Source organism: Mastacembelus armatus, chromosome 10 (assembly GCF_900324485.2).
Source record: "Mastacembelus armatus chromosome 10, fMasArm1.2, whole genome shotgun sequence".
In the NCBI taxonomy this organism is placed as follows: Eukaryota; Metazoa; Chordata; class Actinopteri; order Synbranchiformes; family Mastacembelidae; genus Mastacembelus; species Mastacembelus armatus.
This window is the reverse complement of record NC_046642.1, coordinates 9,951,904-9,965,968: the sequence shown is the minus strand read 5'-3', so window position 1 is coordinate 9,965,968 and position 14,065 is coordinate 9,951,904. Positions and strand designations below refer to the sequence as shown.

Sequence of the window (14,065 nt, the reverse complement as noted above, 5' to 3'; positions counted from 1 at the left end):
CAAACACAAAACGCATTTGTTGAGTTTGAAAACCTGGTCGATAAATCAAGAAGTAGATAAGTTATTCTGCAATGATTTTGATAATATTTTTAGTTGTTATATATTTAAAGATTGGTTGAGTCATCTTTCACAGACAAAATTCTTAATTATTTCATTGTTTCTGTTCATTAAGTTAAAAGGGACAAAAAACTAGTTCCAATAGCTACAACTCAAATGAAACCAAATACATATCAGTGACCCAAAGCAAAAGGCAATGAGACCAACCTGTGAAATACTCTCCAAAGTCTTGCTCCATCTTAACTGCCTTGTCAAAGACTTTATTGGCCTGCTCGTACGTCTGCCTCTTATTCATTTCCCTGAAGAAGACAAGCAGCTCTGGTTGGTATCACAAACATGCTCATATTCACTCATATCTTCATTAAAATGTGGATAAAAACTCAAACTTACATTAGGGCCTCAACGGATTTTGGTTTAATAAAGATGGCAATTGGATAAAGTTGTGCTTGCCGCAGTCGTTTTATGGCGTTCCCAGACACATCCAGAATGCAGTGTTTCCCCTGTGGGCAGGTAGAGTATGGTTTGTTAAAAATACTTTTAAGATTTTTGTCACATAAGTAGATCATTCACGTAGTGACTGTGGTTCTTGTAGTGCTGCCAAACTGAGTTCTCAATATGAATATGAATTTAGCAAAAGCCGAGGTGGAACACAAATTGCAAACATCTACTTTCTGAAAACAAGTTGCTGGTTACACCCAAGCTTTTACTGACTGAGCCTACAGAACAAAGGCACCTACCCTCTCAGCCACGGTTCTGACGGACAAGATGCTCGTCCCATAGAGGTTTTCATTGAACTGGCCAGCCTCAATGAATTTATTATCCTGAATATCTTTCTCCATTTGCTCTCGCGAGGCCACAAAGTGGTAGTCCTGACCGTCCATCTCGTTCTCTCGCCTTGGACGAGTCGTGTCTGTGCAGAGGAATGGAACCAGTTTATTTTTGCCTCTGGAGTAAGGTGTAGTGAACTGTACTGAGATGTTGTGTACGGTCAACTCACGGGGTACACAGGAGCCAAACTTGTGGGGAAACTCAGAGATGAGGTCATCGTTTACTCTGTCCTTCATTGGGCCCAAAATGATAACAGGCCTTGTGTAGTGAACTGCATTTGAGACAGACACAACCTTAAATATAAAAATGCATGATCCATGGCTTCTTAATTTTTGTAACTTATTACATTTTAGACTTATGTCTGAAAACATTTTTGCAGCTGTCAGCATAGGAAACTGTTACTTTTGAAGAGCTACAGCTTGGATTTCACAAATTCCTTGAGTCCCTTGAGGGTCCTTTGAGGGACTTTGCATTAAAACTTGAATAATTTCATGTCTTTCTGCACAACCTCAACATTATGGCTTTGTTTTTATTTGTTGATGCAAAATACAGAATATTACTGTTTACAAAATTAACACTGACTTATACTACATATTTTTCAATTTTGGAGAAGCAAATTCACTCACTTTCCTGTCGGATGACTGGCTCATAGGAAAGAATTGTGTCCTCCTGTCCCTCTGTAGCAACACAAACACTTCATTTAAAGAGTTACAGTAAAAGTTTTACAGCTTATATAAACACCAGGATGAATATTAAGGTGCAGATAACATTTCACAAATACATTTCAGGCATTCTACCATGTTATTCATCTATGTGGGCAGTGTAAAACAAACTAGAAAGACCATGAGAAATTAAGGTGACTCACTCGAGCTGCTTTCACTATCACTTGTGTTGGATGTCAGGCATTCTGTAACAGCATAAGAGAGGGAGTTACAGATCATCTCAAAAACAGTAAAGCCGGTTAAATTCAAATAAATTCTCTTCCTATGGGTGAAAATTATTTTCACCTGTCTCAACAGCCTTGGAAAAAAAATAAAAAATAAAAATCACCCTGTTTCTCATCAGCTAAGCCATTAACAAAAAGGGGGACAAATAAAGCAGAAGTCACTTTTGGTGCGGCAGCCATGCTCTTGCAATATTAGGGAAGTGGTTTTAGGTCCAAGCAATAGGAAATTAAGTGTTTCCTGTGATAGTATCCCAATTGACCGACTATTCCATTGCCAATGTTTCCTACTGCTAGATCTGTGTCTGTGGTAAGATATCTCATATCAGGGAAAAGACAAACAAAACATACAGGTCCTGCGATATCCACAGGAGGGAGGCGGGAGCTGGGTGACTCAGTTTCCAACCAGGCATAGCAACATCCTGCACTGGTGACAGATACATTCCCGCTCTGTGTGACCTTATCTGACAAAACTTTACATTATTTGTGCAGACCCCCATGAGACATTCAGAATGAGTTTAATGCTCACCCACCCTCCCGTGGGAATGCATATTTTATATGTACTGTGAATCTGAGTAGGTGTGTGAGTTCTGTGTGGGAACACACGCATAGGTCTGTGTATGTCACTAAAATGTGTGTGGTTTAGCATCCCCAGCTGGGTCTGCAGTGACAAAGCATTTTTCTCTGAGCTCAGGGGACAGCTGTTTGACACAGTACAACCACGCACTTACTCAAACTCTTTGATCCATAAAAGTCATCGCTTAACCCTGGGAAGTCCTAGGTGTCCCGACAGGTGAGAGCAGAGCCCAAGAGAAGAGAGCAGACAGGAAGAAGAAGAGGTTAGTGAGAGCTGGGGCAGAGACCGAGAGGAGTACTGTGTTGTGCTCGCCAGGCCTACTGACACATGGTGCCGTGCTGCACTCGTTTTGCTCACAGTAAGCCACGGCCTTTCAATTACACACCCCAATCTCGTTAAAATGGGATTTTGACCTGTTAAGTGTTAAAGCTTTAGTCCAGTTAATAAGATTCTTCTTATTGTGGGTCAGTGGCTGACTAGAGAATTGATCAGGACTTACACAAGGAATAGCTTCACAGTGTTAGAAGGCCGTGTGTTAATGCAGCCAAGAAGTTGCACACAAACACGCATCTGGCAGCACACACAGCTTGACACTCCTCTGGAGCCCACAGACAGATGCAGACACACCGACGAGAACCCCACACCTCCAGCCTGGTGCTGGCTGTGCATGTGGGGTATCTCTGGGACAGTGAGAAAGGGATTAGATAGGTGCCATCACACAAACCATCCCTGGAGGTGAGCAGAAAGATGAAAGTTGAAAGACAGAACTGAAGCATGAAGGGAAAAGGACAAAGAACAACGCCCCCCTCGATCACACGACAGGTACTCACGTTCAGAATCCACCAACTCCTGCACAATATTCTCCTTGCTCTTGTAAAACGGGAACTTGCGTGAGAGGTTGAAGCTTTTTTTGCGCTTTACTTTGACTGGCTGCTTGTCGATGTGTGGGTGAGAAGGGAGGAGGGGGGCAATGAGGGGGTGAAAACAAAGCACAGAATGGGTTTCAATGAATGTATTCAACACACATGCCAAAAAAACAAACAAAAAAAAAAATTAAAAAAAAACATGAAATGAAAGCAAACAATATGCATCAAATAATGAAAACAACAAGCAGGTAATGAGTGAAAACAAGTGGCACACCAACGTGGCTTCTGTTTACCAACTTAAACTGATTTCAATAAATTCAATCTCTCTGCATAATAGATAACAGACATATTACAGCCAGTATATATTTCTGCAAATTACATGTGACAGATCAGCCTCTGACAAACGCATAAACATTTCTGTAAGTGAACATTTCTTTATATCACTGAGTGCACAAGCCGTTGAGTTTACAGCAAACTTTCATCTGCACTGAGCTTCTGTGTAATCTATACAGTAATATGAGTGCTTTTTGTGCTCGCTTCAGTGAGCAGGTGCTGCTCCCTTTTCCACACTGAGGGGGAAGAGGCCATCTCTCTGGGAGCCCAGCAGCAGCTCTGAAGACACTCTGGCACCAGGGCTGAAGGCAGCTGGCCCTCGACACTTACCCTATTAGACTCAATCATGCCTGTCCTCGCGTGGAACTTGACTGTTTTTAACCTGGCCCGCTCCTTCTTCTCCACTCTGTTAAAGAAAAACAAAACAAAACAAAATAAAAAGTTTAGGCTGGGCTTAAATGAGTAGCCACATTAGTTTCGTTTAGCAGGTATACACAGGTGCAAATGAGAAGTGATTTTACCTTTTCTTGCTTGGAATGACCCCAATCTGCTCACTCTCTCCATGTGGTGTGACCAGCCTTGCCTGCCACCACTCGTCGTCCGAAGCATTAATGACATGGAGGATATCCCCGTAAGAGAAGCTCAGGCCTTGGCTGGGCAGGCAGCTGTCCCTCGTTCGATCATAGTCAAACAAAGCTCTACAAAAACAAAGGCTTTGGTTACACTCTCTCTCTTTTTATCTTGAATTTGTGTATAGAGACTTCACATGAACCAAGATGAAATGAGTAGGTCAACACCTGGCACAAAATGACAGTTAAATGATAGACAAATATATTTTGATAAAAAGAATGACATGAATGAAACCATTGGTTGGTCGGCCTGTCTGTCAACCTACTTCCTACTTGCATGTACCCTGCCCTTGCACTCAATTTACAAGCCACAGGGCATTGCAGGTGCATGTGTTACTGAGAATGTACCCATAGCAGATTTGGTTTGCTAACAGATGACCATTTGAGAAAGCTACAAATAAAACAAAATTGGAGGCTGCAGAAACTAAAAACACAATTAATACTAGTTTGGATTTTTAACAATGGCAACGACTGGGGGTCAAAAACAAAAGGGGGTGAAAAAGTGACACCGATGCAGCTGGAGAGATCGATTTTCACTGGGGCAGTTAGTGTATGATCTGGAGATGTGGCTTTCGAGAGAAGTCTGAACAAAAAGATTGTATTGCTAGAGTTGTCTACCATCAAACTCGAGCTTCCTCTTAATGGTTTCTCCAGATAATATAAAATAGCATACGCCAGATAACACATATATTAAAGCACGCCACTCTTTAGGTTTCTACCTGATGTTTCTGACTGCTGTTGTGTGCTGCATATTTTCCATACAACCATACACTGCATATTGTCTGAGTGCGTCACTATCAGGTCTGACAGGTTAACTCACAGCCATTGCAAGAATTAATTCCTGCTAAGAGGCTTAAAATCTTCCTTGACCTACAGGCCTATATCTACAAACCATATATCCTAGTCCAGTGCGCACGCACACACTGTGGCCGAATTCTTTTTTTCTCTTTTGTTTAAAGACTTGAGCAGACCTATTCTTGCCAAGTGAAACTGCAGCTGGCAATGAGCAAATAGTACTGCTGAAAGAGTCATGGTGCAATCAGGTGGAAGCTTATTTGCTAGTGTGCCTAACCTGAAAAAAGGTGACAAGTGATAATCAAATTCCTAACCATAACTGTGTTACTGCACTTTGACATACTTCCTAGTGTTTTTTTTTCTTTTTTTGGAGAGCACCTTACAGGCTTAACTCCTCCACATTCTTTCGGCTGGGCTGGGAGGGCATGGCGGCTCCTACATCAGCTGGCTAACTAGACAGCTTTTCCAACATAACTGTAGGGTTAGTCACAAGCACAGGAGTTTGCTAGGCTCTACATGCCTCATAGGAACAGGTCCATAAGAGAGGTTTGACTCAGACTGGGTTGCACTCTTCTTACTATAGTATGGATCCAATGAGATAACACAAATGTACTTCTGATATATTCAAGTAAGGACAGAGTCTGTGGACTTAGGCTAAATCAATCTAGTAATGTAGCTATTCGGCTTAGTCTAAGTGAAGTGCATTAGTGCTTCAATAGAAAGATGGGGAAGCACTTCGACTATGGAGTTACATCACACAGTCCTTTCACTTTGACCCCTTAGAGTCCTTTGTGATTTGCTGCATTTATATGAGCAGTAGGATGCCCCCTGCCTTAATTCCCAAATGAGCCTCCATCCAGTTTGGCAACCAGCCCAAAGTGTGATAACACAGGTCACTTCAACAAGCTCTACTGTCAGTCTATATTAGACAAAGTAGAGTCAATGTCATATGTGGCACCAAAACAGGGATTGCCTGTCCATCAGCTTGTAGATGGCAAACATTCCAATGCCCTAAAGTAAATGCTATCTTAAAAACTGTTCAGCACTGAGTATTATGGTTGACCATATGTGTATATTTGTCATGCTGCTTTACTCTGACAGTGTGTCTGCCTTTGACAACATATGCTTTAAGGTTTTCATTCTCCATCCACAGGGAAGAAAAGGTTTATTATGTTTATTACATTGATATAGCGAGTGACAAGGATGATTGTGTGCACATTTCAGCTGTACCTGACATAGAGGGAGCGTTTCTCACTGGTGCGCAGGGAACCAGATCCTGAGCTCATGCTGCTGTTCATCATCTGCTCCCTCAGGTCGTGGATCTTGGACTCAAAGCGACTGTACTCTGCATGGGGGGTGGGGGGGGGGGGGAGACAACAAAACCAACTGTGACAAAGATATGTTCCCAAGAATTAGCCCTTCAGACTTTCAGGTTAATACACCTAAGGTGGTATCATAAATGTCAAATATGTTGAGATCTTTGGGTCTTGGTTTGTGCTGCAGTGAGCTGGAATGAGCTAAGGTTCAGAGAATCCTTAGGCTGATTAATGACCCCAGGAACAGATGGTTTATCACAAATCTGCCTTACACATCCAGTAATGTCTCATGTCAGGTAATTAATTATACTGATTAATTAAGTTCAACATGGGCTCTTTAGTGTGGTTAAAAAAAGGGAAGGCCTCCAACAATTTCAAATGCATGACCATTTGTCATAGGTGAGTAAATCCAGTTGAAGCTCAGGAGCACAGGGATAATATATGAATCCACCTGGACCTCCTCATTAAGAATGCTCTCATTAGCCTGCTGTGCGCAGCATGCTCTGTGCCCAGGTTGCTGGAACAAGCTAGGCCACCACACCACGCAGCACACGGCCAGATAAACAAACCGGCAGATGCAGCTGGAAAAACAAACAGGCTATGGTCACTCATGATCAAACAGAGGAGGAGTTGATATCACAAAAAAGCAGCACTCAGAGCAACTCATTTTATACATGTTTTGTGAATTATATGCCATACAGTGCTGATGAAAGGAAAGTAATTCCAGTTACAATTAGTAAGTGTTAATGTTTCTTGTTGCACAACTGTGCTGAGGAATTTAGCTTTAAAAAAAAAAAAACACTGACACACAGTCATGTTCTAATGACACAACATATCTTCTTCTTCATACCTATGTCCTCATAATTAATCTATAAAAGAAGCAATGTAAGATAATATGATCCACATATCTTTTACCATCATGCCTGCAGGGATTGACTCCTACCTTACAGCATAATCTTCTGTGGCTGGAAACACTTCCTGTAACATGAACAACTATTGATCAAAGTCCAGATTCTGTCAAACAGACCTGAGTTACCTTGAAAAACCAACACCAAGCTGTACCAAAGATGATTTACAAAAAGACAGTCCAAGCTCTGGGAAAAAGTGCAAAACCAAGCTTTTGCTGAACTCTAAACCCCTGTGGTAACCTGAAGAGATTTTAAAGCAAACAGATCCTGTCCCAGGCCGGGCAACATACTCCACCCTGGTCTCTACTCTAAGGGTTAACAATACAACAGTGACGCTCTAAGGTAACCAGACACCACCTACCTGCCTGTAACCAAGAGCAACATCGTAGCTGTTGAGAACAGCGACAGCACTTGCGGAAACAGCCATTCAGACTAGTCCACTTGGCTCTCAGGCACAGGGGAGACAAGAGAATGGAGCACAAGCAATAGCAGCTTAGGAGAGGAGGGGCCAAGGGACAAGACAAAGAGTAGCTAAATAGAGAGATTGGTTTTAATGCCGTGCTTCATAATACCATCAACCTGAAGAGCTGGCTGAGAGCTGTGCCAGCGAGACAGCACTATAAGTAGCATAGATGGTAGAGCGAATCCTTTGCTCATGGACATTTCTAACATCCAAATGATTCACCTGAATAGTTACAGGAGCTGGAAGAGCACTGGAAATTTTGGGGACCACTAACTGCTATAGTCCAATGTTGATATCAATGACATCAGAATGCAGACAGATGTATAGCACATCATGCTATCTATGTAGCTGACTAAGAAAACAAACAATACCTCTAAAACCACCATCACCATTAATAAGCAGCCATACTTCCTTTACAAGGAAGTGCTTTCAGTTTCCAGTAATTTTATAATCAGATGACACGAAACAGTAAAGGAAGTATACACCTGTTTCAAAGAAAAGGAAGGATATTGCCAGTATATTAATAGAAAACAGCACGATACCACTGACTGAACATCACAATGGCACCGGAGGGGAACGAAAATTTATACTGAAACATTAGACTGTCCCACCTCATATATTGAGCACATGGAGCAATAGTAGTGAAGACCTTAACAAACATGAATGTATTAAGAAAATGGATATAATATAAAACAAAGCGCCAAATCCAAGTCACTGTTAACTGCGTAATGGTAGCATTCAGTCCTCAGATCACACATACACAGGGGATTCAAATGTAACTGATTGATATCAATGTTAATGATGAGCAAGTTAATGATTAACAGCCTCTAAAACCAGGTCTCCTCTGTGGCCTAGAGGCTGGGATTGTGTGAATCCCAACATCCCAGGGCCCTGTGTTGCATGTCAATACCCATCTCTTAGTCCCTTCATTTTCCTTATATATCTTTATTAGACAATAAAGATAAATAATTCTATTTATATATAAGATATATAAAAAGCTTCTGAAATACAAATCCATGGTTTTCTTTCACAAATGGGGAAAGTTAAAGTTGACCAGATCTGTTTTTACAGTAAAACCCAAATAAATTATATATTTAAGGCTGAAATTTTAAAAAGCGCACTAGAAAATTATGAGTCATAAAAAAATAGCCCAAATAATCATTCAAATTGCTGCTCCTGCTCAATCTGTATGATATTCATTAACAAATGGCCAACTAAAACTGAAAAGGTACAACACAATTTGCACAACTTGCCACTTGGACTAAATAAAGGTAAGTGTGGGATGGAGGGCAATTGAATCCCATTTTCATAATCAATGAAAAGTCTGTGGCCTAAAATAGCAAATGCTTATATAAAGTTGAAGCTCCCAAGTCTGCCCCTATTATCTGACGAAGTGGTACTGACTTCAGTTAAGAACATAACCATATCTACCTGGTTAAGAATGAGTCATGTGCAGGGTCAATAAATACACTGACATGTTCACCTCTTTACAGTGATCAATGGGACATCAGTGCTTCATTAACACTACTATTCACAGACACACCATTGAAAATGCTGGCAAAAGGAAGACCACAATTACTAAAATTACAACTCTGTCCCTTAAAGCACTCATTACACAAGATCTAGCCTAATATATTTTAGGAGTGACCCACAGGAAGAATAGACAGAAACTGGGACTATTCTGGCTCTCTCACTCCCACCGCGTGTCCTCATTAGTTGTACAGCTTTTTTATTTTGGGGGACGGTCGCTTCTCTTTTGATCCAGTTATGCAACACAGCAGGCATGTGCTTGTAATGTGAGAGTGTGTAATGTTCTCAGGGATGGTCAAGCCAGTGAACACAAAGACCACCTCCCAATTAATATACTCCAGGAAAAAAAATGCAGACCCCTCACAATACTATTTATACAAACTATTGTGATGTACACTGGTGAGAGCTTGATGAAAGCACATGGTTTTTAGCATTCCCTCCACATCCCTCCTTCCTCTTCCTACATGCAAGATGTTATTCTAATTACACTCCTTGATAGTGGAGCAGGGGAGCCCACTGCTACACACCCCTCACTTTCATTACTTAAAGGTGCATGTAAGTTTCAGAGGAGGTGATGCTGTAGTAAGCCAGAGAGTCAGGAAGGGCTCCTGCTGAAGCCTGTGTGCTCTGCTGTGGCTTCTTGTAGTCCTCAGTGCTGGCCTTCTATCAGAGGTCTGTGGCCGCCCTGAGCCCCAGCCTGAGATTTCTCTCCAGGCAGTTTGCCCAGAATAAACCACCATTCACCCTCCACTTCCTCCCCATGATTGACTGTCCTCCTGCAGCTCACTGGGGGTCCCTCCTGCTCCAAACTCTGAAGAACATGTCACACACTGCTTTAGGATGCCAGCAGAATTACTGGCAACAGATTTCAGGTCACTAGTGGGGATCCAGGAAGTCAATCATTTGCAAGCACTCAACTCGTGTGTTTAGAGAAGTTAAGCATTGTACACAAACAGATAAGTGTCCTTCACTGGGTTACAAAGGGGGCGCAGAGCTGAAAGCATGATTTCGTATGGAAAACAAAAGCTCTCTTCAACAAACCACATCATTATTCAAGATGCTGCCCGAATGGTCCGCAATATGAAACAACATGACCTCACATGGACAAGAATGAAGCATTATAATAAGCATGTTGCAGCAGAAGGAAAACCAATATCACAATATTGTCAGCTCTGATCTCAGCCTGTCTTTCTTTCACTTAGCTCCATGCCGATCCTGTTCCACATCAGTTTCAGTGACCTTGGTGAGTTATTCGGCATCGGCTTTCTTAAGGATTGTGTTTTATTGAAAGAGAACATCGAGTAAGAGCATGCTACAACTTATACCACTTCACATTCCTGTCATAGTCCAACCTAAGAACTCAACCTCGGTCTAAATCTTACAATATCCGTCCCATTGCTGTTGGAGCCTTGCTGCAGCATGCTCAAAAGCACATGCAAAGATTTACAACTATGCTAAGGAAGTATGCAACTCCCAAAAGGTGCTGTGATGTAGAGCTAAGCTCAAATGTGTTATTATCATAAGAAAATGGTGAGGATTTGTGAAATGTACCATTTCAAAAGAGAAAGCAACTTACGGGCTAGGCAATACAGAAATTCTGCTTCAGTCAGCAGGACAGTGGACTTGCGGTCAGTGAGTTGTATGTTCAAAGTCTGGTTTGGCAGTGACATACAAATGTAATGTAAACACAAAGAGGTGCGTTCACTAGTGAGATCACAGTTCAAACCAGCAGGTAACACACACCTGTTTAACCACACCTCTGTGTCCCCACCTAAAGATTTAGGTTACATAAATCTCAAAGAGCCTGAACGCTGCTCCATGTAGAACACAACACAAGGCCAAAACCAGTATTAAACTGAAGATCCAGAGGAAAAACAAAGCTGATTCCAAACAAATGTGGACCCCAGGTAAATGAATGGCAGGAGCTGCTTAGTAGTGATGTCTGCCAGGGTTAATCATCAATGTGGTTATGGCTGGTTACAAATAAAAAATAAATAAATAAATAAATTAAAAAAAACATTTTGAACTTGTGCTTCCACTTACAGGCGCATTTTTACCGGCTCAGACATAAAGGGTGGTACATTTATTTCTACACACTGCACTACTTTAGTCAAACTACACGTTATACTAGGAAGAGCAAAGAACTACCTCAGCACAAAAGCCTCCAAAATAAACCAGGTCGACAGTGTAACTCACACAGTTCGTTCCTGTTTCAACTTGCCAGTATTTTCTGAGATCTCCCCTCCTCGTCTCACCTCAAATAGACAAAACTTGGGCTTTTATTTCGCTGTCGCAGCCGGTAGTTTCTTCATCCAGCCATTAGGGAGTTCATGCGGCTTCTGCTCGGCTGCTGCCGCCGTGTTTGAGCCCATCCCCCATCCACGCAGCCCGGCAGGCAGATATAAGTTTCAAGTCCTTTTTTATCGTTTTCCACCTTCACTTTCTTCGTTTTTGTACTTTCTTTCGGTGCCGTAATAGAGACGTGGAGCTCGTATGGTCAGCTTAGTGTCCTCTTTCCATCGCTGCCCGGGTATGTTTCCACGAACCGCGGCTGCTCACAGGGGCTCAGTGTTTGAACAGGGAGGGACGACAGCGGTTCGTTTGCCCGCCTCGACTCAGCTCAACGCCCCGTCCTGCCGACACAAGAGCCGCCCCTGAACCTGAATACCTCTTCCTAAGTCGGGCCTATCAGCCCTCATTCCACCCACACACCTGGTGCATTTAATGTTTCGTTGCAACACCCAATGACAGGAAATCAAGGTGAAAGTCTATTGATATGGATTATTTCTCTCACTGTCTTCAAAATCACATGACCAAACCAACAATCAGGTGAGTGGTGATCACTAGAGCTCCAAAATGTGTATAAATCCGCCACTTAAAATAGTCCAAAACAAATGTATTCTTTATTGGGTTTGCTGTTACATTGCAAGACCCAGGAGAAGATTGTGGGAGATGTTTTCTTTAACATAACCTTTACTTTACTAAACTTTAACCAGTCTGATGATGCTGAATCTGACCCCAACCTTACAATAAAATTACCCAGTCTTCTCTACTGTTTGATGATGAAACTGTTGATGAATCCCAATTCCACTAATTCATCGAGTTTGATTGTTGGGTCTTAGTCCTGCTCGTGTAAGATGGAAGGAAAGGACACGAGGGCAGAGGAGCTGGGAAACATGTTTTCGTTTGTTCTGATCCTTAATGTGAAACGCTGAATTACAAACTGATTTCTGATAAAAGGGGAGTGTCAATCTGTAATAAACTTCAGAGTGTGCATTTGTGTATCCATGGGTATAGTTCCTCCAGGCAGCCTCCTTGCTACTGGGTGCTCAGGGAAGAAATTAGAGCTTTAGAGCATCCTTGATCCTGGCAGACCAGGAAGGTTTCTGTGTCAACCGAGAAGTGACAAAATTAGGGAATTGAGATGTACCCTATGGTTGTGTCCAAAAATCACTTAGTATTTACTGGGAGTTACGTTGAGGATGAAATACCTTCTCATTACTTAAGTCAGGTTTAAGTACTGTCTTCTGTTTTGCTGGTTATTTGGTGATTACACACTATGCACTATACCACGATTTTATATGAGCATGCAAATGAGTGTGTGAAGTTATCCACTATATTCTGCCAAACAAAATTCAAAATTCCACAATGGAACATAAACCTAGAGCTCATGGCATGTACAGTACTTTCTAATAACATTATAATGTAAAATGCTGTTTCAGATTAAAACATTACGTATATGGGATTCTACCATCACTTTTAATGCCAAGAATGAGCTCTACAAACACTACATTTCCTATAATGCAACATATTTTTTATGAGGTGTAATTTTTACACTTTATTTTTTCATGGAATAAACAAACTACTATTACATATTAATAAGTTGGTGTATGGAGTTGTAGCTATGGAGGTGGTGGTAGGTGAGATTTTGTGAGTCAAGGCCAGGTTACCTGCTTCCCTGTCTTTCAGGTTTTTGTGCTTAGCCAATAGCTCCTTAGCTAACTTTTGGTGAGAAGCAAATAGGGGCATTTCCCAAAGTGTCAATCTACTCCTATAAACTAGTATGAAGTCTCCACACCCGCACTGATAACACAGATAATACGTCAGGGTGGTTTTCTCAGCCTTTGGAAGTTACACCCAGAACTATGCTGTGAAACAGAATCGTGTGCCTTTAAATTCCTAAAGAACCAGACCGGGTCAGCAACCAAATGTGATTTTCCATACCTTCAGGTCTGTACTGAGCGATAATAGTGACGGTTTGTCCAGCCCTCTTCAGTGCTGCAGCTGCCTGCTCATGTGTGGCATTCCTTAGGTTCACTCCATTCACCTGCAAAAAACCAGACAGACAGAAACAGCACAGATTAGATCCCAAAGGTCCACTGGTTGTCAAATTTTTGAGATCTGTAGAGGTAACAAGTCTAGCTGAATGGGGCAAAGCCTAGCTTCACTTGTAGCCTGTGCAGATAAGATCTGCTTTCATTATGCAAAGACTTAACATTAAGTTTGATTAAATTACAAGTTTGCATGAAAATGCTAAATAAAGAGCAACACTGGGTTCTGAAATCATTAAATAGTTATAAAACCCAAGTCAAGGGATTTAAATATGTCATTTATTATATACTTTATTGATTCACAAAATTATCTTGTTTGGCAGAGCACAGCTAAGCTCCCTCTGAGTTGTTATGGATTTAATGTCTTGCTCAAGGACATTTCAGCATGGCAGATGTTTGCTGGCTTTCTAAACACCAGGCCACCTTAATTCCATCATCATTATTCTGACAGCAGGAGTTGCCTGAAAATCTTCTAGCAGTGTCTAAAAT

The 14,065-nt window shown here is 41.6% G+C and overlaps 1 protein-coding gene across 11 annotated transcripts in view; it reads right to left on the bottom strand.

The window, feature by feature from the left end:
* dlg3 (discs, large homolog 3 (Drosophila)) overlaps positions 1–14,065 on the bottom strand; it is a 70,602-nt gene that overhangs the window by 3,190 nt on the left and 53,347 nt on the right. For 7 of the 11 annotated variants that reach the window (XM_026330017.1, XM_026330022.1, XM_026330019.1 and 4 more), the window contains 10 exons: positions 13,470–13,572; positions 6,259–6,373; positions 4,126–4,302; positions 3,935–4,010; positions 3,236–3,335; positions 1,751–1,792; positions 1,512–1,562; positions 795–1,156; positions 448–557; positions 265–356 (listed from right to left, as the gene is read on the bottom strand). In XM_026330017.1, coding sequence (XP_026185802.1) covers positions 265–356; positions 448–557; positions 795–1,156; positions 1,512–1,562; positions 1,751–1,792; positions 3,236–3,335; positions 3,935–4,010; positions 4,126–4,302; positions 6,259–6,373; positions 13,470–13,572 — 1,228 coding nt within the window. The remainder of the gene's footprint in view (positions 1–264; positions 357–447; positions 558–794; positions 1,157–1,511; positions 1,563–1,750; positions 1,793–3,235; positions 3,336–3,934; positions 4,011–4,125; positions 4,303–6,258; positions 6,374–13,469; positions 13,573–14,065) is intronic. The other 4 variants (XM_026330020.2, XM_026330028.2, XM_026330026.1 and 1 more) reach the window with 1 other exon arrangement.